Genomic DNA, 25,574 nt, shown 5'->3' with positions numbered 1-25,574 from the left:
GGTATAATGTATGCAAGGGGGCGTTCCCCCATGAGGGAGACAGCAAAAATTGCGCAGTGGAATCTAATAGATCCAACTGCGCCATTTTTAACGCCTGCACAGAGCAGGTGTTAAAAGGGGACATACCATTGTTTTCAATGGGCCCCTATGTACTCTGCAGGATTAATGCCAACATTTTGGCGTTAATCCTGCACAGTATATCAATAGCGTCAAAAATGTTGATGTTATTGCCCCTACCCTGCACCATGGTGCGCCGTATATGGTGGCGGTGGGGGGGGGGGGGGGCACTAAGGGGCGCAAAAAAAGTGGCGCTGCATTGGATGCAGCTCAATTTTTCCTGAATTCTGGCTAATGTTTGCTAGAAAATGCTCCTCTGTTCCTTGGTGCGAACTCTGTGGAAAAGGAAAAACATACCTAAACAGATAGTCATATTCAGTACATCATCTCCCTTCCAAACGTAGGGGAGAAAAGCATTTTAATATAACCAGAAAAAATATTGTGAAATCATGTTCTATATACCTTAAAGGCGTCTATTTTTTAGTGGAAAACTTCTCCATATAAATCTTAAATACAGACTTTGTAAGCGTCTTTTCTTTCTTGTGAGCAGGATACTCCAGCATCCCTGCTGCCAGGTTTCCACACATTACCTGGAGCTTGCTCACTCTCAGTTGAGTTGCCCCACTTCTGGTCCCACAGGGGTTATGCTCTACCCCTGTCCAAAGTGAAAATGTACATGTGGGTTCATACAGTCCCAGCTGTTGCTGCTCACTGCTACAGTCGTTCTTTTTCTACGGTTTGGCCTGAGTTCACATCATCTCCACTGCTGTCACCCTCAGTCTCTGTGGGATGGCCATTGTTAACCCCTTCCCTAGACTCCTCCTCTTCCTGTTCATCCTCTTCCTGTTCATCCTCTTCCTGCTCCTGCTCCTCCTCCTCCTCCTCCTCCTCCTCTTCCTCTTCCTCTTCTTCTTCATCCTCTTCCACTGTTGACTCCTCCACTTCATTTATTTCGATTTTGCCTTCCGGGCCTAGCTGCTCCGGGTTGCGTTGGGCTGAGATGTGCTGGGTCAGGCTGGGCTGGGGTTGGTTTGACTCTACCAGGCTCTGCTGGGTCACGTCTGGCCATTTAGGAAGGATGTCCTCTCCGATGCCTCCACCCGTTTCATGAGGCTCTGGCTCCCGATTAGTGTCTCCCCCACCAGCTACTGCTGGTTGTGGAGGCTCTGCAAGTCCTGTCCGAAGGAGGTAGAATGTGGAACCAGCCAGAAAAAGGGATGAGAAGACGATCTCTGCCCCTGACATGTAGAAGATGAGCTCATAGTTCTTGAAGGCATCGACTAGTCGCCCTGGAATTGGAAAGAGAACAGATATTGCATGTAACCATTAAATAGGATATTTAGAAGAAGCCAAGCATGTGGTCAGCTTCCTAAGCAAATTCTTCCTGAGTAGAACCATCATTCACTTCATTCTTTATATAAGAAGTTGTTGCATTACATCATGCGACCCATTGTTTGGGGGTTAAGCACCTCTAATGGAATGGGTTACCTTATAACCTGCAATGGTATTGTTCTAGAAACATAGGAGGATGACCTGTCTGTGTGCTGATTCAGGCCTTGATTTTCTTTTAGGCAGAGACTTCTATGGTCTGTCAGCCACACCAGCGACCTAAGAATTCATTGTCTTGAGTTAGGAATACTAAACTCTTATGGGCCTCTTTTTTGCCTTTCATGGCCCCTCCATAAGAACTGTCAATTGTGGGACCCTCAGAAACAAAGTCCCACCTCTTTTTGTACCTCCTTATTTGCAACACAAACACTACATCCTGCATTAGCCTTTTATGGGACCTATGTGGAGGTATGATAGAAAGTGGCAATTTTGTGGGAAGGTGTGCCTGTTTTTTTGCATGTGGGAACTCTGGCCTTTTCATCTCATTCTGACAATAGTGCTATCATATATCATAACCTGTCACTATGGGACTGGTTTCTGACACAACAATGTTGGAGAAAAAAAGTTTCGCGCTGGGTGAAAAACAAGTTTTACATCTCAGTCTGGTCATTGGACTCTGTCTGGCCACTGGACATGTGAATATAAAATAGTGTCAAGCTACAAAACTGCTATGAGAGGAAAGTAACTTCCTTCCATAGCCAACCCTTCATCTAATTCTTAGCCACCCACCCTCCTCTCATATCGTTATACCTATTTAGTGCTAAAAATATCTTTCTACCTTCTTTGCTCCCAGCTGGCCAATCACATTACATATTAAGTTAGCCACTTTATGGGATTTACTTGTAAACACATGAAAGGGGGAGACCTTTATGAGAAAGTACCTTTTTTTCTCCACACATGTGAACTCTGCCTTTGAGGAAGTGCAGCCTATTCCATATCGCACCAGCCCTCTTTCACTTGCTTCAATTGAAAATAACAACAGGTCGATTCAGCTAGTGATGTACACCTTGTGGTCTGCTAAAGTAAGAAGCATCTTAATTGATATGAATGTCTTGTTTTAGGGCTTGTCTTTCTCCCCCCTTCACTCAGGTGCTGAGCAGTGTGGAAAAAAAAAGTTGACTCAGCCACCCTGGATAGCTTGTAGGCACAAACCATGCAAACTCGCCCCAAACTAAAAGGAAAATAAAACATGAAAGAGCTTTTTTTGTTGAAGCGAGCATTGGTGGGGGAGAAAGCAACATGGGTTAGGATAGGGGAATATGGAAGCAACATGGACGATGGCGGGGGGCACTAAAGCAAAACAGGACAGGTTTGGTGATGGCAACATGGGGGAGCTTGTGACGGACACAAAAGCAACACGCAGTAGGGATGGCAAAGCAACATAGGGGTTAGAGGGAGCAATAAGGTGGGCTTGTGTGCTGAAAGAAACATCAGGGAGAAAGGGGGAGGGCAGAGGTGGAGGAAGCAACATGAAGGGTGGAAGGAGGCAATAGGGCAAAGTACACTAGCAAGCACAACAGAGATGGGTGCGGGGAGAAGCACTCAGGCGACCAAGAGCAACTTAGAGTGCAGGGGGGAGGAGAGAACTAGTCAAGGGATACAGCTCAAAAACACATACACGCTCATAGAGTGCTTAACTCAAAAGAGAAATGTGGCACCTGAATTGCAAGCAGTGGAAGCAGAGATGCCATCCAATCAAAGAGATAATCAAGAGGCAATGGGCCATGGGAGGGACAAACACAAGATTGACAACCGGGACAAGAACAAGAAGCAGGCAAATGAGAGTGACAGGAAAGCTAACCAATGAAAAATGATGAGTGGGCTCCATGCCTCTCCATGTTCTTTGTAGGCCACAACATGCCTCAGAACAGACAGTGCATGCACTATCTAGTATGCTGAACCTAACAATTCAGATGGCAACAGGTAAAAAACATTTTAAGGCTCATCTTGTTCAGTAGCATTGTTTCAGAGAAATGGTGTAGGCCTCTTTCATTTAACATTTTTGCACCACCTTCTTCAGCTGGATTTTTGGAAAAAAGTAAAATAGGTTTTATAGTTCCCCCATCCAGCCATCAGTCTCTTTCATGCAGTAATTAATTTATGAAAGAAATAAGAGCATATGCTCAAAGTTTTTAGTAGATGACGGCTATGGGGGTTCCACTACCATTACTGCCTAGTTTTGATTTCATCTCATTGCTCTTCCACTGCTCTACACTGCCTTTATCTTTATCTCACCATTGCAGCTTCCTGCACTCTCCAGTTGTTACTGTTTTTCCTTCTTTCTCTTCCTCCACCTTCAGTTTCTGCCTTTCCCTTACTTGTTCTGCATCTCTGTCTTGGTCCCCAGAAACGAGTGTCGGTGGACCCGCCTGCAACATACACTCACAAACTATGTAATTCACTTACGCTTAATATACTCCTCACTTTGAGATGTGCAAGATGGGGACACCTAAGTACTACTCTCTCTGACGCCGTCCCATTTCTCATCCATAATCACCTAAGGTATAATGCAAAGGTACCTTTGCTGATCTCTTTTTGCCCCCATCCAATTCTCATTGCACCCCAATTCTCACATTAGGCTCCTGCACCCATTTCTCTCCCTTTGCTCCAATTGTTATCCCCAAAGCAACTATGCTATAGTGATTTTGCTAAGTTCCTTACCGCTATCCACCTCACTCCTTCCTCTATGCTTTAGCTCAGATTTGAAATGTCCTGTATTTCTGCACTTATCTCATCCTTTCAAATGTTTTATTTCTCACTTTTCTGTTCAATTTTAACCTAATTCAGCAACATGAGGTAGCCTGTAAAGCTGCACAGTGAGAATAATTGCTGTTTTCAGCCCTACCACCATTTATTTTCCTATATGAGCGACAGGCAGCGCTGCAGTATCCGTGTAGGTAGCAGGGTGTTAGGACTACTCCTGCAAATTCTCAGGCTGGTTGACAATGTCATCAGAAAGCATCCATTTTGTCCACAGACTGCTATGAAAGCCAACTATATTTGCACAATAATGGATACCAAGTCTCTCGTAGTCCTACGATTTTGCTTTAAAACTCAGGAACCACGAGAAGTTAGATTTTCTGCATTGCAAAGGAGGGTACTCACCCTCGACTCGTAGTTGGCCCTTCCAATCTAAACCCTTCAAAATGGACAGACCAAAGAATCACTTTTTTAAATTGGCATTTAGCATGCCAGTTCCACTTCCTTGATGCATATAGGTGATGTGAGCAGCGGAGCCTCTATAAACCAGGCATAATTTTATCGTAGGACCTTGGTTTACTGTACCTGCAGAAGGGGGCCCGATGAGGACAGCCACAGCCTCGAAGAGCAGCACCAGACCAATGGCGCTGGAGAACTTCTGGGGCCCCACAGTCGCCATGAGGACCTCGAACTGCAGGGCCCCTACCATGCCATAGGAGATTCCAAAAAAGACACAGAAGGCCACCAGTCCTCCATAGTCAACAGCCTTGGCACCACATATATCTGTCAGTCCGTTGAAGAGGATTGCAAGACTGAAGAAGTAGGCCACACGTGGCCTCACCTGGGGTAGTCCAGCCAGCACTCCACAAGATGGCCGGGCCACAATATCGACAAACCCAATGATTGATAGCAGAAAGGCGGCATCAACATCAGGCACCCCCATGTCCTTGGCATAGTTCACCAGGAGAATAGGGGGTGCAAAAAGTCCCAGGACAAGGCAGAACTTGGCAATGGTGTAAACAACAAAACCTTTGTTGGAGAAGACCGATAAGTCCAGAAGCTTCTTGGACTTCTTGACTTTACTGTTAAGGCTGTCTTTGTCATCAAGAATGTTGTTGCTATTGAGGTCGGCCTTGGTATCGATGGGTATACCTTCTTCTGCCCTTCTGATGGCCAGCATCTTCTTGGCATCACACTTTTTACTTGCTCCCTTCTGTTGTTCTAGGGGCCGCATCAGGGCCCCACATGCACAGCAGTTCAGTAGAAGCCCCCCCATGATCAGGAAACCACCTCTCCAGCCGAAGGTCTCCAGCAGGACCTGGCCCAGAGGTGAGAGGGTCGATAGGAAAACTGGGCTCCCGGAAGCTGCCAGCCCATTGGCCAAGGGTCTCCTCTTGTCAAAGTAAGTGCCGAGCATGATGAGTGATGGCTGGAAGTTAAGAGCCAGGCCCAGCCCTGAAAAGAGAAATAGATGGGGAGGGTAACAGATGGAGAGAAGACAAATTAAACATACATTAGGTTTTGCCTTCGGCACTCTACACTATCATGGTTCAGATTGTGACACCAAGATACCTATGCTCCATGTGAGTGGTAATCAGACGCTCATGCTGCCTCTGTGAACATAAAATGCTCAGCTTCTTTGTGATGGTGAATCCCTTATGCACCTTGTGTGTGAGTGAGACACATGTGTCTTTATGTGAGGTTAAGAACCCCAAGTTGGATGTGTTAGGATACTCATGCTCCCTCTATGATGGTGAAATGCTTAGATTGGTTTTTGGGTGTTGTAGACTCAGCCTCTTTGAAGGAGGGTGAAATGCTTATGCTCCCCCGGTGAGGGTGAACCAGTGCTTACACAGTGAGGCTTCACATTTTAGTGCGAGAAACTTTGGTCCCTGTGTGATGTAGAACCCCAGCGCTCCCCAGGGAAGAGTGAGATGTTGCTAGGGCTCTCTTTCTGAAGTCTAGATGTTCTTGCTGCTTAGTGAGATTCTGTCTGTACTCTTTGTGTGTGGGCAGGTACTCATGGTGTCACGTGTACTCCCTATTTTAAGAGTAAGACGCCCAAGATTTATTGTTATCTGGTAACAACAGCCCCTGATCTACAGCAGAGACTTCCTCTACTGCAGGAGACTATTGCCGCTTTGAAGGGGAATGCTGGGGGGTGATGCCCTTGTGAAGGCTTCTCCAATGAGTAGCTCTCCAGCTACCTGTTAATAGCTCTCCTGTGTGAATCCCAGCCTACTAAATAACAGCCTTTTCGTGGTTAAATTAATGTATGTATGCCAACCTTGTATTTTCCAGACAAAAATGTGTTAATTCTCAGAAACTGTGAGCTAATGTTTTGAAAAAAATGCTTAATTTCCTAAATATATTTAAAGATGATTCCTGAGTGATAACTCATGTGGGAAGATTTGTTACTATTAATATTACATTCGTGCCAGGGACATTGCAGCTGTGGCTGTTTTGTATTACTCATGTAGAGGCATTCCAAATTGACAAAGCCTTTTTTACATTACTGCTGGCAACCCTGTTTGATGCACTGCTGTGATCAGTGAAAATCATTTTACATATGGTGACCACTAATGCAATCTTATCTGATGTGCTCTCTGTTAAACCACTAAGGCCCATATTTATACTTTTTTAGCTCTGCATTTGCGTCATTTTTTGACGTTAAAGCGGCACAAAGTTACAAAATACAAATGTATTTTGTAAGTTTGCGCCGCTTTGCGTAAAACAACGGCGCAAATGTGGCGCTAAGAAAAGTCTAAATATGGGCATAATTATTTTGATAGCTCACAATGATTTTCATTGAACACAAGTAGCTCTTATTACACAAAAGGTTGGAGACCCTTGCCCTAATGTATCCAGTGGGCCTGGGTATTTTGTCCATCAAAAGGGTGTTGCCTTGCCATTGGTGTGTCACTCTGCCACGCCAACCCCCTACAAGCACCAACCTGTCAACATGCCGGCTGTAAGGTACAGCTGTAGAATGTTGGTAGCAAAGGAGGCTAAGATCATGCCAGAAGAGGCCAGCAGTCCGCCCACCAGCATGACTGGGCGGCATCCATACTTGTTCACCAAGATACTGGAAACAGGGCCTGTACGTGGGAGAGAGTAGTGTTAATCCGAATACTGCACCACACAGGTAAAAGAGCATGGCATATCCCACATGACACAGCGCACCAAGGCACTGCTGCATGGTTATTCATAGAAGGTCAAGGCACTGTAGATCTCACACATGTAAACCATCAGGACACTGCAAACACCAACAAAACACACACAACCTTAGTACTGTAGCCCTGCCCTCACAGCACTTCTTAACATTGTTGTCTTCCACACAGCACAGTGCAGATCACAAATACACACAGCACATCAGCATTTTATAGCTGGAGAATAGGGTCTTCATACTGGTGAGTTCGGAGTTACTGAGGTAGGAAGTAAGTTCTAAATTTCATCTTAGGTCCATGCAGCCAAAGCCTTATAGCTCCTGTCAGGACTCCAGCCTCCTTTCAGCAGTAGGTAACTGTCAGGTTATCCCCAGCACACAGGCCCAACATCCCATGCATCCTCACATAATCACTTCTCCACATCCAACATTCTGCAGCATTCCCACTCTGCCCAGACATGCACATCAAGTCATTATATCATCCCCTTTCCTTCATGGACAACTGAGTCACGCTACACCACCCCCTATCACATTAAAAATGTCAAACAGATGCAACAATCTTTCAGACACAACGAGACAAACTCCCACTTCTTCTCCCTCTTCTGCAGGCAAACACAAAGGTGGCCTCAAGGACAACACAAGCAGACACACTAAAAAATACAGCCCAACACTCCACCACACCCAAAACCCAGCTGCAGCAGCTAGCAGGCACCGCAGTCTGCACCAAGCTCCAGTCCAGGGGGCTGTCGTTACTCTAAATGCTACACAGCATCAGACAGACCATACCCTGTACACAATGATGATTGAAACTACTGACAAAACAAACTTTCAAATAGTTCAGGGCAGTGCTCCCCCCCTAACACCAGTCCACTTCCGTACACTAGACCAACGTTCTAAGGCACCAGAGTGAGGAGGCACTCGCATAATACATCCTCTGAGGCCAAGAATGTACACATGGCTGCACTTGGGATATTTGCATATTCAAAACCTGCAAAAGGAGTAACAGTCATAAGAAATATAATTTACCAAAAAGATATTATGCCTATCAACATATGCTGATACTAATATCAGCTACTGATCCATATTTTACACAGATAAAATGGATCTAGCAATTCATCATTAGGTGTCTGAGCAGAGGTAAAGTGGTTGTGAAATGACAATCAACAGAAAATTCTAATAAAGCCAATTAGAGAGAAAAATGTTCTGTCTGAAACACCTCCAGTGTACACCAGGCACAGACTTGTATGTGGCCAGTTTGCACCAGTTTCATGGTTGGCCAAAAGACCAGGTTCAGTGCTCTGTCCCTCAGTCAAGGAAACCTACTGTGCTCAGCCAATAGAGGACCAGATAGGGTGTCGCCTTTGGCTGCACCTTGTTCTCAATTCCATCGGTCCAAGCACATGGTTTGTTCAAAGCATGACCGTCTACCAAGTTCTAGCTCCATTAGCTCCCAGCAGTGGACAGTATGTATTGGGCCCATACCCTGCAGTCAGTTCAGCAATCCCATTACCTGCTCGTTGCAACCTTCAGGTGTTCGAAGCACCCTGCTCCATTGTCCCCCAGGTTTATCCTATAGCTGTTTCCCTTGGGCACTGCGTGAGGCCTACGCTCAATGGGTGCTGGGTGGGGTACATTACTTTTGGCCATGGAATATGCCGCCACGGTATTCTAGTAATGGCCTTTGGCTGAGTGCATACTCTGTAGAGGGTGTCACCTTCATGCATGTCTTACACCCCCACCACCAGATGAGCACGAGCTTCATCTATTCCCAGACATAGAGGTGCAGGGCCTGGCCACAACCCTCACAAGATATTGAGAACAGGACTTTCGGCCATGAACTCTTTTTAGTTGTGATCCTCCTTACCTATTCAGGATGGCGTTCACTATGCCGCAAGCATATTGATGGTAGGGCCTTGCCTTCAGCCACAAGCTGGTTTAAGTATCAGGTACTGAATGCATATGTCTTCATTCAGGAATCTCTGCATGAGTTTTTATTTTTTGAGTCAGCAGATGATATCTATACGAACATTTTAGGTCGCCAAAGTTTAGCACTGGTCAAAAATGTCTCAAGTGAGTGCACGGGCTTTGTTTTGAAGTCCCCAAAATGGAAACTGTCCTTTTGGGAATCTTGAACTTTTTATACATGTTCACTAAAGGTGCCACACATATGCCAGGGTGTTGAAGTGATGTCACGAAATGACGACCAGATTACATACACCAATGGCATCTCTTTGGCCGCCCCCTAATAATTACGTTTTCATTACTCAAATGAGAGAGCCACGGAACGAGCTGAAAGTTATACCCAACGGTTACAGAACTTTCTAATCTCTTCAAATGATTTTTTCCTTTGTCTTTTTAGGATTAGCAAAAGGGCTAAAGATGGACCAAATGTAAAAAGGTGATTTCAAAGATGGGCTCCCATGACCAATCTAGGTGGTGTTTGTGATTTCAACACGAAAAGTCCAATTACAATGCTTTCCTTTGTATTGCCTCAGAAGTCTTGCCCTTTTGAGAGAGAAAGCTAATTGCTCAACCCAGTTTGAACATGCGTGTTCCATGCCCTAAATCCATAGGGACACCCCAAACATGGACATCAATTAGAGGTCGCAACAGTGACCCATAGGTAACACATTAGGACCTGAGCCACATTGCTTGAGACCCATGACTCCCAACCCATTGGGACCTGAGCCACGTTACTTGAGTCCCATGACTCCAACCATCAGAGTGCCAGACCTCTTAAACACAACTTGTGCAGAAGAAACATGAATAGATTAAAGTCTAGGAGTAAATCCCCGTCGTCTCAACATAGAGAGACCTCAGAAATAAAAGCTTAATGCAGTTTTTGTAGTCTATTGGTAAAGCTTCAAGCGTGGGTTCCAGTAAACAGAGGACACAGTTTCTATGGCACTCTCTAATGCTCAGTTAAACTCACTTATGGATGAGATTCTTTCAATTATGTCTTAATTAAAGCAAGAGTTGGCCTCTTTACCCTCCACAGCATATTCAGGAATATGGTGCCGCTGACATTAGACACCTTTGTTCAAAACTTGGGGTAACCAATGATGGGTTTAGGGACTATTTAACCATGCCTATGGCTCTGGGGTGTGCAATACTGAGGATTAAAGCTGTGACACCAGGGATCGATGATTTGGTTTACAGTGAGGACCGAACCATGCTACAGAAGATAGGAGGGTTGCATTTCACCTCTGCAATAATACCCAGGTTACTGTTTACAGCACCCAGAGCAAAGTCAGAAATGGTGGAGAGTGTACAGCAAAATCTTAACAGTTCATGCCATTCACATCATCATTTTGATGTAAGCGATCATGGTGTTCATTCCAGTCCACTAATAGGAATGTTCAGATGCCAGAGGCCGGGATAGTCATTTCTGTGAGAGAAGGTAGCTTTCTGTCCAAGTATGACTGCAAAGAGATGGCTGAAGTTATTGAATACCTACTTTATACCAAAGGGCTAGCCACATCATAGGTTGTTTTGTGGATGAGGTTGTGCCCACTACTCCATTATAGTTCTGGTGTATCTCTTTAAAGCAGGACATCTTCTGCTTTCCGGTTGTAGCAACGATACTGGAGGAGGTCAGTGTTCACAATACAGTGATAGATGTCCTACAAAAAGGACCAAAAGATAAGGCACCTATTCTCCCATTTGTTTAGACGTCTATGAATCTGATTGCAGATATGTGTAGGAAGCCAGCTTCAACTTCCGCTATCCCCATACCTATATTGAGGAAACAAAGGCCCCTGTTTGAAGATCTTTTTAATTTGACCATCATATTTGGTGAACTCTTTGGTAGATATTGTTGATACAAGGGGGGATGCCTAATGCTTTCCCAACTTTGTCTCTTGATAATTTATGTGAATACATTTTGTCTCAGGCTCTTAAGCCTTGAAATCTTTCAATGTGGTCAAGACATTTGAGCCCTCATTACAACCGAGGCTGCTGGAGCCAGAATACCGCCAGTGCCAGCGGTATTCCTGGCTCCCTATTATGACTTTTCCGCTGGGCCAGCGGACGGTAACAGTGTTACCGTCCGCTGTCCCAGCAGAAAAGTCACATCAGCATTGCTGCCGGCTCGAAATAGAGCCGGCGGCAATGCTGATATGCAGTGGGTGCAGTAGCACCCGTCGTGCATTTCACTGCCCGAAAATGCATGACGGGCTATGCCTGGGGGCCCCTGCACTGCCATGCCAAGTGCATGGGCAGTGCAAGGGCCCCCAGGGGCACCCCAAGTCCCCCTTACCACTAGCCTTTCCATGGCGGTGTTTACCGCTGTGGCCAGGCTGGCGGTCGGGGACTCACAATCCCAAGGGCAGCGGTGCTTGCACCACTGCCCTGGGGATTATGACCGTCAGGCGGACGCCTGGCGGTGTGTTGGAGGGGCCGGCGGTATGGCCGTGGCTATTGCGCCATGGTCATTACTACCGCCGGCCACCAGGGTCATAATGAGGCCCTTGGTCATGTAACCATGCTTGCTGTGACACTAAATGGAGAATGCAATTGATCATATGCACATGAAGAAGGTGGAAGTCATGACTGGTGTCTCACAAGCATTTTATTCATTCGGCTCGGACTTGGTTGACTCTTGCACTAGGAGGAGGGTGACAACATCATCAGTAATAAGATTGCCTCTTTCGTATTGGTTGTCTGATTTTCCTCCTGACTAACACCTCAGTGGTGGAAATATATTTGGTGACATACGTCCAGGCAAACAGGCTTGTCACTTACAATGAAGCCACTGAATTGGAAGGAGTAAAAGTAATGCCTCCATGCACACTGAAAGCAAATGCATGTATGTATGTGGTATTTCTATAGCGCAAACCTTGCTAAAAGGCAGCAAAGTGCTGTACAGGGTCAAAGACATACATAAAACCAATGAGTGATAGGAGAGGTAGCTGGCTTGTAGACTGTTGATGCATTCTGGTGTAGCATTTTGTAAAGAGGTGCGTCTTCACCTCTTTCCTCAATTGAAGCAGCATTGGAACGGTCCTGATGGATAAAGGGAAGTTGTTCCAGCTCCTGGGTGAATAGATGTAAAAGGCTTGCTGTATTTTTACACTTCTTAGTCTACAGTCTAATGGTGCGGGTCTGTTGGGAACCACCAAAGATGATGAGCTTGACAGAATGATAAGCATGAGTGCTGGTAATGATGGCTTTATAAATGATGCAGTTGGTTTTAAAGATGGGGAGATCCAGCAAGGGGAACAAGGGGAGTCAGTGGAGGTCCATCACTATGAAGTGAAGTTATCATATTTCTTCAGGCCCTAGATTAGATGTGCTGTGACATCTATGATGCCCTTAAGAGATGCCAATGTGGAGTCTGGGTTTCCATGGAGCAGAGCAATATCCGCATGCAGATTCTAGATTACAAGGGCTTGAGCCGGAGTTCTGAAGTCACTTTTTGAAGAAACAGTTTATCTTTAGCGAGTACCAGGCTTGTATTTTGTGGCAATGGGCTCCTTGTGTGTGTGGGTGGGGGGGGGGGTGGCAGGGAGGTGGTATCCATTTTAATATAAGTCACTACATGAGACAGAGTGATAGTGAAGCAGAAAATGGCATCTTATGCATTAACTACGGTTGGTTAGGTGGCCCTGGGAAACCTGATTTGAGAATTCCTGTAAGCCACACAACTCTAGAAATGGGGAAGGTCGTTAGAGAAGCTGACCTTTGCCACGGGGTTCATCAGATTGTAAACAAGAGGTGCAATTTCCCACTGAAGAGGATTCCGTCACTCTTAAAACTCCTCACAGCAAAAAGGCTTGGAGAGCTGTCACACATGTTGCACACTTGTGCTAGAGAAGAGTGTGCTGCTGAAAACATTGAATGGAAGTTTTTTTCCCCCCAAGAACGTTTTTATGCCAGAAAAGAGAACATCTAGCCTAAGGTATATAAAAGACGTGAGATGCTCAAAAATACATAAGAAAGGATAGGTTCAGAATTGTGTATTTAGGGCAAACTTAAGCAGTGTTGCAAAACGGCTGGATTTATTTACATGAGCATACAAGATGCTTACTTTCATGTTCCAGTTCTGTTAGCAGGCAATGTATCTGTGTTCGAGGGAGAAGACACACAATTTTAACTAAGGAGTCTGTTTTTCACCTTAAATCAGCCTCTCCGGTCTCAAATGTGCTAACATTGGTTGCTACACAGTGGTGCTTGCAAGAGCTGCAGGGATTTCCATATCTGGTCCAAATAACTTTTGAAGGATGTTTCTCACATGAGATGTTAATTGCTGCACCAGCAGCATAACTTGATGGTTTTGGTAACTCTGTCAAAGATGAACCTATTGCAACCACAAGAAAATCATTTATTGTGGGCAGTGGTATTTTTTGTAAGATGATTTTTCCACCATAAACAGTAGCTTATTTCTACACTGCGGGATCATCCAAGGGGAGAATTTCTGTGATCATTAGGCCTTGTGGAGTCCTCCAATGAGCGATGCTATATTGGTCCTGTGGATGCTCCTCAGATGGTGCAGTCCTGCCATTGATTACTTAGAATTCAGTGGTGACAACGTATCAGGTGACTGATTGTTTTTAAGGGGTGTACGAAACTCGTGTAATTTGCTGCAGCGTAATTACATGACATTACTGCACAATTATACAAAATTATGCATAATTACAGAAAATGCATCTCACACTCAAAAAATTATCCAAATGGTAAGTTGGGATAAAAAGCCAATTTGAAAATGTAATTTTGATTTGATTTCCAGATGCTCCCGTTCAAAACCCATAGGCGCCTATGGGGAACAGGGGTGCTCCAGTTCCAGTCTGTCAGCAGGTAAGTACCCGCGTCCTCGGGGGGCAGACCAGGAGGGTTTTGTAGAGCACTGGGGGGACACAAGTAGGCACACAAAACACACCCTCAGCGGCACAGGGGCGGCCGGTTGCAGTGTGCCGAGCAGGAGTCGGGTTTTAGGTAGAAAACAATGAAGGGACCCGGGGGTCACTCTAGCGGTGCAGGCAGGCACAGGGGGGGCTTCTCGGGACAGCCACCACCTGGGCTAGGCAGAGGGTTACCTGGGGGTCACTTCTGCGCTGAGGTTCGGTTCCTTCAGGTCCTGGGGGCTGCGGGTGCAGTGCTGGTTCCAGGTGTCGGGTCCCTTGTTACAGGCAGTCGCGGTCAGGGGGAGCCTCTGGATTCTCTCTGCAGGTGTCACTGTGGGTCCTTAGGGGGGTCGTCTCTGGTTACTCAAGGGGTTGCAGTCGCCGGGGAGTCCTCCCTGAGGTGTTGGTTCTCTGAATCTCGAGCCGGGGGCGTTGGGTGCAGAGTGTGGAGTCTCACTCTTCCGGTGGGAAACGTGCAGTCTTTGAAAGTTGCTTCTTTGTTGCGAAAAAGTAGCTGGTTTTGAGCAGGGCCGCTGCTCACTGGAGTTTCTTGGTCCTTTAGTCCAGGGCAGTCCTCTGAGACTTCAGAGGTCGCTGGTCCCGGTCGGATGCGTCGCTGGTTGCAGGTTTTTGAAGTTGGAGACAGGCCGGTAGGGCTGGGGCCAAGGCAGTTGTATTCGTCCGTCTTCTCTGCAGGCTTGTAGGTCAGCAGTCCTTCTTGTTTCTTCAGGTTGCGGGAATCTGATTTCCTGGGATCTGGGGTGGCCCTAAATACTAGATTTAGGGGTGTGTTTAGATCTGGGAGGACAGTAGCCAATGGCCTCTGTCCTAGAAGGTGGCTACACACTCTTTGTGCCTCCTCCCTGTGGGGAGGGGGAATCCTCCAAAACTAAGATGGAGGATTTCTAAAGGCAGGGGTCACCTCAGGACACCTTATGGACTGTCCTGACTGGTGGGTGGCTCCTCCTTGTTTTTCTCAGTATCTCCTCCAGCCTTGCCACCAAAAGTGGGGGCAGTGGCCTTAGGGGTGGGCATCTCCACTAGCTGGGATGCCCTGGGGCGCTGTAACAAAAGAGGAGAGCCTTTGAGGCTCACCGCCAGGTGTTACAGTTCCTGCAGGGGGAGGTGAGAAGCGCCTCCACCCAGTACAGGCTATGTTCCTGGCCACAGAGTGACAAAGGCCAGCAACATGTCTGGTGTGTGGCAGGCTGGCAGAAACTGATCAGCCTACACTAGAAGTCGGATTGGTATTCAGGGGGCATCTCTAAGATGCCCTCTGGGTGTATGTTACAATAAATTGCACACTGGCATCAGTGTGCATTTATTGTGCTGAGAAGTTTGATACCAAACTTCCCAGTTTTCAGTGTAGCCAATATGGAACTGTGGAGTTCGTGTTTGACAAACTCCCAGACCATATACTCTTATGGCTACCCTGCACTTACAATGTCTATGGTTTTGCTTAGACACTGTAGGGGCATAGTGCTCATGCACATATGCCCTAACCTGTGGTATAGTGCACCCTGCCTTGGGGCTGTAAGACCTGCTAGAGGGGTGACTTACCTATGCCACAGGCAGTGTGAGGTTGGCATGGCACTCTGAGGGGAGTGCCATGTTGACTTAGTCTTTTTCTTCCCACCAGTGAGGCAGTGTGCATGTGCTGAGTGAGGGGTCCCCCCAAGACATGCTGCAGCCCTTAGAGACCCTCCCTGGCATCAGGGCCCTTGGTACCAGGGGTACCAGTTACAAGGGACTTACCTGAGTGCCAGAGTTATGCCAATAGTGGAGACAAAGGTCAAGTTTAGGGAAAGAACACTGGTGCTGGGGCCTGGTTAGCAGGGTCCCAGCACACTTTCAATCAAAACTTAGCATCAGCAAAGGCAAAACGTTAGGTGGTAACCATGCCAAGGAGGCATTTCCTTACAGGTGGCTATATGATAAAAACGGGTTGCCAGGACAAGATTGAACTTTTCTGAGCTGTCAGCCACGTTTTTTGGAAGAGACGTCCACGATGAGATGGGGAGCAGGTTTTGGGCATCCTGGCTTTTGGTAAGACAATTCCACATTGCTTTGGTGGAACCCACAACAATCACCATAAGAAAAAGTTTATTTTGGATCAGAATATCCACAAAGGCCATCACAGAAAATATATATATATTACAGTTGCATAAATATAATTTATACAAAAAGTATAATAAATTAGACTTAAACACCTTGTAATAGGTTAGAAAATATGTATCCCCCATCGAAAACCATTCAAAACTCATAGAGACAACCCATAGAGAAAGACCTTGAAGCATTACATTTTGTTGCTGATAGGCAGGGGTGGCTCCTCCATTATAGCGAAGGAGCATCGCCCCATTGTTAAAAATGTCCCCTGCCCAGAGATGTAAAATAAAATGGTAATAAAGTTAATTTATTTCCATTTAATTTTTCATTCCCTATCCTGAACTGAGTGTCAGGATGGAGCAGAACTCGCTCAGTGCCAGTAGCAGGGAGGAGTGGTGGGCTGTCCGTGCACTTGTTTAAAGTACGCATGTCTCTGTGGCCGCCTGTCTCTCGACGGTCAGCCAGACATGCGCACTTTAAACCTCCTAACCCGCTATCTTAAAGAGCTGGGTTGAGAGCAAGCACAGGCCTCCAGTGCCCTCAGGAGGGCCGAGAAAGGCCACTCTTACCAATCCCAGCACTTCTCTCATGCTGGTTAACAGCATGAGAGCAGCACCAGGATTGGTTAAGGGAGTTGGGGCCTTTAGAGAAGATGGAAACCAGGGCAAGGAGGACATCACCGTGTAAGGTGTAAGTTATTTTTTATTTTATTTGTTTTATTTACCCCCTCCTTGCACCCACACTCACTCATTTGCCTGCCCCACCACTCTTGTTAGTTGTCGGCTGCCCCTGATGATAAGACATTGTCAAGTTAAAATGCTATATATATATATATATATATATATAAATAGCAAGAAACAGGAACTCATTTTACTCTAGAATCAAATATGGGAGTCTTTTAGCAAGATACCTGGATATTCTAAATGCAACTGGGGCCCATTACACACAAGGCACACTTTCTCTGTTTGCACCACGGCACACCTTAAAACAGGTGCTAAGGACTCAAAAAGATAAAGTGCACCCTATTATATTGAATGTGCTGCCCCAGGGCAGCCGCAAACTCGTGCTGCCCTGGGAGCAGTGCATTGAAGTGAAAAACAGAGCGGCTTTTGAGCAGCCACTCCATGTTTCACTGTGCAGGCGGCAACATGCCTGCACTTTTAAGGGGAATTAGAGATCTCCTTGCAGGCGGGTGCAGTGAGTGACTGCACCTTCTTGCAAAGGGATGTCTGCCCCCCCCTTCAAGAGGGCTGCCATCGGGGGCTCACTGACAGTGCACCCCCTTTTAGATACTGCACTGTCAGATTGCCTCCTGACAGCTTCTTTGGCTCTGCACCCATGTCTTTAATACGGCGCGGGTGCAGAGAGGGGCCTGGCCCCATGCAAATGAGGGAACACCCTCTGCTGATAGCTCTGGCGCTATATGTGCACCAACGCTATCTGATTTACAGAAATGGCCACACAAGCGTCTGCGGACATTTCTGTAATATCGAACTTCCCTGGGGGCACGCAAAGCGGACACACATGCCCATTACGTACCCGGGGAACTTTGTGTAATGCGGTTCCAGGATGTTGTGTCACCAGTTTGCTAAGGTTCAGTTACAAATTGCACGGTGCAGCGGGCATGGGAATATAGGCAGGGCACAGGAAGTATGCAGCAGGGGAGGGCTGAGTTATGTAGTAGGGTTGACTAAATTACACAGCTAGAAAATACAAATTATGCAGCTTAATGTGGCACATTTTGTTAGTAGCGAAATATTTCAGTGAGTTTATCAAGAGTGCATCTTTAAATTAGTTGGATGTTTGAGTGTAATTTAAATCTTCTCCACTACACCCCTTTACTTCTGTTTTTCATAATCTGATTATGTCTTGTGTTTTTGTTAATGGCTTTCCTTGTTATAGAGGCAGACTTTTTCAACCTAGATGGAAGACTCCCTGTTCTTGAAACTAAAAATGATGTTATTTTAGCTTCCGCCTTTTTAAAACTTACTCTTCAGTAATGCAATGTATGGGGTGTTTGAAACCTCTCGCCACCCTCACTGATTTATTTGTGTAAATCTCCCTCTTACGTGCTCCCAAATGACAGCCTACCATGAGCACTTTACTTTTGCAGTGAAGATCTGACATGTTTTGATTGGGTTCACCATCTTTTGGTCTGTTTCAGAAAGCATGTGTATAAAGTATCTGCTTATGGGTGGCATTCCGCCTTTCATGAGTGACCCCTTCATCTAGTTGTGACTTCTCCCTAGCTAAAAGCACGTTGCACACTGGGAATTGTTTAATCGTACTTATAATGCTCAAGGTAAATCCCCGGAACGCACATGCTGTTGTCTAAGAAGCCAGGATTAAGCAGCGGCGGCTGGCATGTCGGCAGAGTGGGGGGGGGGGGGTCAAATGTGGTGTTGGTGCGTGTGTGCATGCATGCAAGGTGAGTGGATAAAAAAAAAAGAAAAAAACACTTACCTTGCTTGCTGCATAACGTCCGACGACCGCCTTGCGCCTTGCTCCGGTCTCCTCCCTGGCTCAAGTAAATTTCCCGAAGCAATAGTGGCGTTGCTTTCAAGCTTGTAACCAGCATGAAAGAAATGTCAGGATTGGAGGGAGTGGCCTCTCTCAGCGCTCACAAGAGCACTAGAGACCTGTGCTTTCTCTGTCTAAAGACAGCTGGTTTAGAGAAGTTTATAGTGCGCATGTCTGGCGGGCAAAACGGCCGTACAACGGGACTTGCACACTTTAAACTTTAGTGCGCAGCTCACTTCTCCCACTCAGCAGCACTGGCCACGCCCCGTCCTGAAACTCGGTTCAGGACAGGACTTTATTACCATTTTATTTTTCATCCCTGGGCAGCATGTTAGGCAGAGGGATGACGCTCCTCTGCCCGAAAGGAGAAACCGCCACTGGATTAAGTGCTTAATTTACACTGTGTATCTTTACAGGATCTTGTCTGCAGTCTTCCTTCACTCCTAGAGATATATCAGTGTGTTTTTGTGTGCATTCCTTTGCTGTGGTGGTGGGATCTTATCTGTCAATTGCCATGTAGGTAAGCAGTGTTTACTGGAGTAAAATAACCAGATTGAGGCTTAAGCATTGGGTTATTCCTGCCTCGATGGTGCTGTTTTGCAATTTATTTTTCTGCAGCTCATAATTTATACACTGTTTTATAATGTCTTGTTGTTGATAATGTTACATAATGTCCCCTCGTTTGAAAAATGCAATACCCTTCAAAATGATATACCTGGTGGGGATAGCATTCCCAGAGAGAGTTAATGATATACAGGCCTTGTTAGCAGGTTTGCTGTATACAGTTTCCAAGGCCATAGTTACATGTAGGGTAAGTCTATATTTTCTTCCTATGATTGTAACCTAGTTTCATTTTAACGAATCTATACAGTTTTCTGCTTTCTTACTATTTCCAAGTGCATCTTAAGCAGTGGGGAGATTGCACAGAGGGGATCTGGAAAGAGCATTCCCTCAATGTTTCAAGGTCCAATGAGTAAGGTTTAAACATACAGCTCTTTGTAACTTACGGGAGTGATTCCGAAGGTGTGCTCATTACAAAAAGGTGATATTATGTAGACCAATGTCCTGCGTTAGGGAGTTTTTTTGAGGCAGTCAACAGGAGTCCACATGGTAAAATATGCATACATTCTACAGGTAGCAGAGCAGTCAGTGCTACTTTCTTAAGAGGGGAGCTTTTGCTGGAAATTTGTACTGTAGATCAGCACTTGGCATTCACTTCTCAATTGTGAGAAACATTACTGTCTGGAATCAAATGTCCTGAAGAAAGCTTTGTTTGAAAGACCAGTTATTTTACATGTTTTCAGGAGGATCTCTTGTTTTCTTTATTATCAGGGATCCTCGATCTAAATTACTAGGTATTGCTGGGGTATCTTCAAAAGCTGAAGAATGCACAGAAATAATAGTATCTAATAACAGAGAAAGTAACATACCCCCAGCAGTACTGGTTAAAATGGAGACTTTGTTACTTCTACATAGTCCGCCACCACCACTAGAATTTTTCGACTCTTCTCAGAGTAAAATTCTACAAACTAAAAGAGGGCAACATTTATGTACAGGATGTCATTCTGATGGGTCACTGCCACACAGCGCTTTCTGTCCCTGGGATGTTTGCAAAGATAAACAGGCAAAGGTGTAGCATCTGCAGCGGGAACACAGAATGCCGATGGTACATAGCTTTTGTTTTCCTCATAAAAAAGAGATGGGAAAATAATGAATTGTGAAGACACACAAATCGAGATGCACTTGAATGTTTCTGAGTTTACTGAAGATACACAGGGTGGAAAACTTGGAAAAAGTATTTATTTTTGTGGTAGCGGCCTCAGATGGCGATGCTATGATTTAAAAAGGATGTGTTGCCTCCACATCCGCAGAGGTTGTAGTAGCCATAGAAAAAGAGATGTTCTGATAACACCCATGAATTTGTTACAGATTCACATGTAGTGCATATTCTGATCATCTACTCGTAGGTCTGAAAATTGCAACACATTTGTCTCAAATGTTTTGAATATGGGCAATGACAGTTGCCGTGCAGGTCTGTGATGGGCTATCGACCTGCCCTCCACTGTACCCCTATCATGTATGCAACATGCCAGCAGTACTGATAGTTTCAGTGCTAGAGCTTCCTGAAGGTACATTTCGACTTGGGCTAACGCTAGATCCGCACACTAATGGCAAAGCTTGGTATATTCCACCATAGAATCCTAAGGCCAGAGGGGAGGATATGTTGCAGTGCCAGTCAGCTACATCAGCATTTTCGCTGCCTCATGTGGGAGGAGCTGCTTTGTATTCAAAGGACATAGAAAGCAGGAGAGAACAATGTTTATCTACAAAACTAACATAATTTATTTTACTTGCATATAATATCTGCACCTGTACTACTAAAAACCGCCTCCCCTGTCAGGTGGGCCAAACAAAGTGAGGAGCTCATATACAAGGATCCATGTTTCTATTCAGAAAAACATATCAAAATAACCTTACCCTAAAAGACTAGGGGAAGGTACATCGAAAACATGTCAAGGGGGTTGCTGAGCAACAGCCTAAAGCACCGCTTCATGCTCATTCTGAGAGAAATACCCTCGTCCATAAAATAATATGAAGACGCTATGCAAGCCAGCCACCCGCATAAGCCACGTCCAGGACAGGGAAAATGTTGGTGGTATGTGTTCCCATACTGTATGGGAGAACACACACAGATAGTTCAGACTGGTGCACAAGCAAGACCAGTCAGGTGAAAGAAACGTCTGTGAGAAGTTTTAGAGGACCCCCTCTATGGATGGATGCATACTCCTCCGGTTGCCCCAAGAGAACTGGCCTTTCCTTGTGCCTCTGAGAGTCCCCTGGGTAACCTACAGGCTCCTCCCTCTCGATGCCCCAGGGCTAGCAGTCCTGTTGGTGACTTGGACACTGGCCCATCAGAGTGCCATTTGTGGTGGCCCAGGGTAGTGTCGCAGGCGAGTTTCTGTCCCTCGTGGTGTTCTAGAGGTCTCCACCAGTCTCAGTTCCCTGAGAGCGCCTTACCCTCCGGATGTGCTGATGCATTCACTTATTTGTGACTAGTGGTACTGAAGCCCCTTGATAGTCATGGAAGTACTTTCCCCTAGGGCTCCTGCTGTCTGGGTGCCCACGATGTATTGAACCACTCTGTGGCCCTTGATCTCTCCCAGTGGCGTAGCGTGGGGGGTGCAGGGGGGGCCGGCCGCACCGGGCGCAACATCTTGGAAGAGACTCGAGTGCTAAAATCCACGGGTTAGGGGGCGCAAATTACTTGCCTTGCCCCGGGTTAGGGGGCGCAAATTACTTGCCTTGCCCCGGGTGCTGACAACCCACACTACGCCACTGATCTCTCCTCCCTGCCCTAGGTTCGCTGGCCTCTGTGCGCCGAGGCCATTGGCCTACAAGTGCTCAAATGGTACCTCATATCTCAGGTGCCTTTATGTTACTTCTCCCCTGCCCCCAGGAAGGCCCAGGGGTATTGCACATTCTGAGTGCCTTGAGGTACGATGACGTACCCACTCTGTCCTCTGATCTAGCCACCGCTCTCAGTGCCCTGGTGTGGCCGCCTTGCTGGACAACTAGGAGCTTCTGCCCATCTAGGTGTCCCGGGGGCACTGGGCCTCCGTGTGCCTGGTGAAAGTATATCTTCTTCCTGCCCTGGGGTATCTACTTCTCAGAATACACACCTGCCCCTTGGTAAATATCCCTCTGCTCTGGGGTACCTGACACTCAGAACGGCCAGACGGTTCGGGTGCCCTGTGACTACATGATAGTCTGCGTACGTAGGAGCACCTGCCTTTGAGTACCAAAAGATACCTACTGCTTTTCGTGCCCTGGGAGTACCTGGGTGCCACGCGGAAACATCTCTCTTAACTACTAGGAGGGTGAAAGCACAAGACTAGCTTAACATGTAGAGTAGCACCTAGAAGCATCATAGCATAGGCACAATGGGGGTCATTCCGAACCTGGCGGTAAAAACCGCCAGGGCCGGGGTCCGCGGGAGCACCGCCAACAGGCTGGCGGTGCTCCTTTGGGCATTCTGACCGCGGCGGTACAGCCGCGGCCAGAAATGGAAAGTCGGCGGTGTACCGCCGACTTTCCGCTGCCCATGGGAATCCTCCATTGCGGCGCAGCTTGCTGCGCCGCCATGGGGATTCTGACCACCTCACCGCCATCCTGTTCCTGGCGGTTTCGACCGCCAGGAACAGGATGGCGGTGAGGGGTGTCGCGGGGCCCCCGTAAGAGGGCCCCACTTTCAATTTCAGTGTCTGCTCAGCAGACACTGAAATTCGCGACGGGTGCTACTGCACCCGTCGCACACCTTCCACTCCGCCGGCTCCATTCGGAGCCGGCTTCATCGTGGAAGGGTGTTTCCCACTGGGCTGGCGGGCGGCCTTTTGGCGGTCACCCGCCAGCCCAGTGGGAAACCCAGAATGACCGCCGCGGTCTTTTGACCGCGGTACGGTCTTCTGGCGGTCCCAGCCAGGCCGGCAGCTACTGCCACCGGCCGGGGTCAGAATGACCCCCAATGTCTCTAGGCCCTGATACACCTCACATCTTACAACCCTTGTTACCAATCCACTAGATAATACCCTCCAACATCTGAGCACAGAAATCGTAGATTTTAAAAACAACTTTAAACGTTGGCCTGCAGTTAAACTCCTACTGTCACATATTAAATCGATTGTGTTTTTTTCTGCAGGGGAAGATATTTGTGAAGTTAAGAATTTGTCGTAAACTTTTCCCTGTACTTTTGAGAGGAACTGTACATCCTCACAAGCTCATTTTATTAACCTTTCAAAATAGTGAACGTTAAATCATTTCATCACGCGCCAAGTGACAGGTACTGCTATTACCCAATTTAATGGTACTCCATTTATGAGCCTGAATGGCTGGATTAGTGAGTCGCGTTCGAACCCGTGACCCTCAGGTCACACTTAGATACACATGTCGGCAGTGTGTTTTTAACTGCCGCCTTCTTAGACACTTGCCACAATTCAGGAAATTCCCCCAACTTCCACCCCCTCGTTTAAACATTTGCCCCCTCTCCTTATTGTGCCGGACAATAAATGACGAATTCGTAAGGAAATATTCGCCGACGGCTTAGACCATCGTTCGCCAAGGTCTTGATGTCAAACACCTCCCACATACATACATGTTGGCCAAATGTTTGTCAGATCTTTAGATAAACACAAAAACTCCTACATTTAAAAAAAAATGAATGCCTGACTTGTTCCCGATGCTTCTTTCCAAGGAGAGGCCAGTTCTAAGTAAGCAGGGATTCCTGTCCAATGCCCACTTACTCGTCCCAGAGGCAACCCGGTATGCCCTTAGGAGGCCGCGCCTGGGCACAAGCTGGTATCATACATAACGGGCATAATCAGTCCTTTAAATGGGCAGGCACTGAATGCCTCTACTTCTGAGATTTGACTAGGAGAGCACCAGCACTTCTCAGCAGGGGGTCAGTACTTTACATAGGAGAGAACGTCCCACTAGCATACAAGTACTCTGGGACAGTAAATACAAGCACTTGTACATTTCCAATTTGAGTTTAACTGTTGGTGCATGTAGGACAAACACCATGGGCTGGGTTGTGGACAAGGGGATGGGCTTTGCACCTCACCTGTGCCATATAGCATGGCCAGCATGATGGATGAGATCCACGCTGTGTCACTGTAGCCCACACCAAAGTCACTCATCAGCTCCTTGAAGTACACACTTACTGCCTTGGGGAAGGCGTAAGAGAAGCCAGTGATGATGAAGCAGCCCAATAACACCATCCAGCCCCAGTCACCATCCGGGGGCGGGACCACCATCGCCTCAGCTGCATTTCCTGGATCTGTGAAGCCCATGAGAGGTGAACACAGGGCCTGGTCGGTTACAAGACAGAGAGAACAAGCCGTCAGTTTGGTGTTGTCAAGGTGTATATAATTCACAACTTGCAAAACCAGTGTTTGATCCAAGTGGAAATCTGAACGCCCCAAGATCACACCAAGTGTTCCTTCAGGTCGAAAATGCACGATTTAGTGGGTCTTTCCTGGATACCGGAAATAAATGCGGACTTGCATTTCGAAGTGCCATTTGCTGCCAATCTTGCACCTGATTGGGAGGTGTGTTTTACTTCTTCAGCGTGTCTCCTTTAGGTCCTCTGTGGTTCTTCACTTTGCACTTTTCTTGTCTTAAGATGGTCCCCAGGTGACCCATATGCCCATCCTGACCTCCTCTCAGGCGCCTCAAGCTTTCTTGGTTCTGATGCAAGAGTAGTCGTTGCTGGTGTTTAAGGTATATTCCATGTACAATGAGGAAGCATTGAGTCGATTATCCCTTCAGAACCCTCTATGTTGGATTTGGTGATCCTCTCGAGTAGTGGCTGGTGGTCACTTCTCTTGTGTTCTTTCACTGCAGGCCTCAGAGGTGAAAGCTCTCAGTACAGCCTTCTCTCCAGTTTGCAGCTCAGACTCAGGCGCGTGTGCTGAGACTGCATACACAGGATCAAAGGTGGTAAGTAGCTTTCATGGGCGGACAGAGAGAGAGAGAGAGAGAGAGAGTGTGTGTGTGTGTGTGTGTATGTGTGAGTGTTGTGGTGGGGAGGGAGGGAGGTAGGAAGCCCGCCCCAGGATAATCCTGGAGAGCACACCGATAAGGGATTCCATGGCCTTTAGCCATCTGTCCATCACATTCCCCTCATCTAAAGCTTTGCTCCTCCTCTGACCTGTTGTTTTTCTTTCCCTTTATGCCTGCCCATCTCTGCCTTTTAGAGAGGGACAAAGAGGGAGGGATCCAGAAGACGAGATAGTCAA

General features: G+C 46.8%; 1 protein-coding gene across 1 annotated transcript; it reads right to left on the bottom strand.

Moving 5' to 3' along the window:
• Positions 1 to 438: 438 nt before the first annotated feature.
• Positions 439 to 25,213, bottom strand: SLC16A8 (solute carrier family 16 member 8). The gene is made up of 4 exons (XM_069231338.1): positions 24,398 to 25,213; positions 7,101 to 7,244; positions 4,732 to 5,601; positions 439 to 1,346 (listed from the first exon to the last, which is right to left on the bottom strand). The coding sequence occupies exons 1-4, from the start codon at positions 24,624 to 24,626 to the stop codon at positions 772 to 774; spliced, it is 1,818 nt and encodes a 605-aa protein (XP_069087439.1). The 5' UTR covers positions 24,627 to 25,213; the 3' UTR covers positions 439 to 771.
• Positions 25,214 to 25,574: the final 361 nt, after the last annotated feature.

This window comes from Pleurodeles waltl, chromosome 4_2, assembly GCF_031143425.1.
Source record: "Pleurodeles waltl isolate 20211129_DDA chromosome 4_2, aPleWal1.hap1.20221129, whole genome shotgun sequence".
Taxonomy (NCBI): domain Eukaryota; kingdom Metazoa; phylum Chordata; class Amphibia; order Caudata; family Salamandridae; genus Pleurodeles; species Pleurodeles waltl.
The sequence above is the reverse complement of the archived record's forward strand: the minus strand, read 5'-3'. Positions and strand labels throughout refer to the sequence as shown.

Excerpts from the sequence above, each read along its gene's own strand:
- SLC16A8 (XM_069231338.1), bottom strand. The coding sequence starts at position 24,626 with ATGGGCTTCACAGATCCAGGAAATGCAGCTGAGGCGATGGTGGTCCCG. Across the intron at positions 5,602-7,100 it reads TACAGCCGGCATGTTGACAG|GGCTGGGCCTGGCTCTTAAC; the intron begins GTTGGTGCTTGT and ends TTCTCTTTTCAG. Across the intron at positions 1,347-4,731 it reads CATCGGGCCCCCTTCTGCAG|GGCGACTAGTCGATGCCTTC; the intron begins GTACAGTAAACC and ends TTCCAATTCCAG.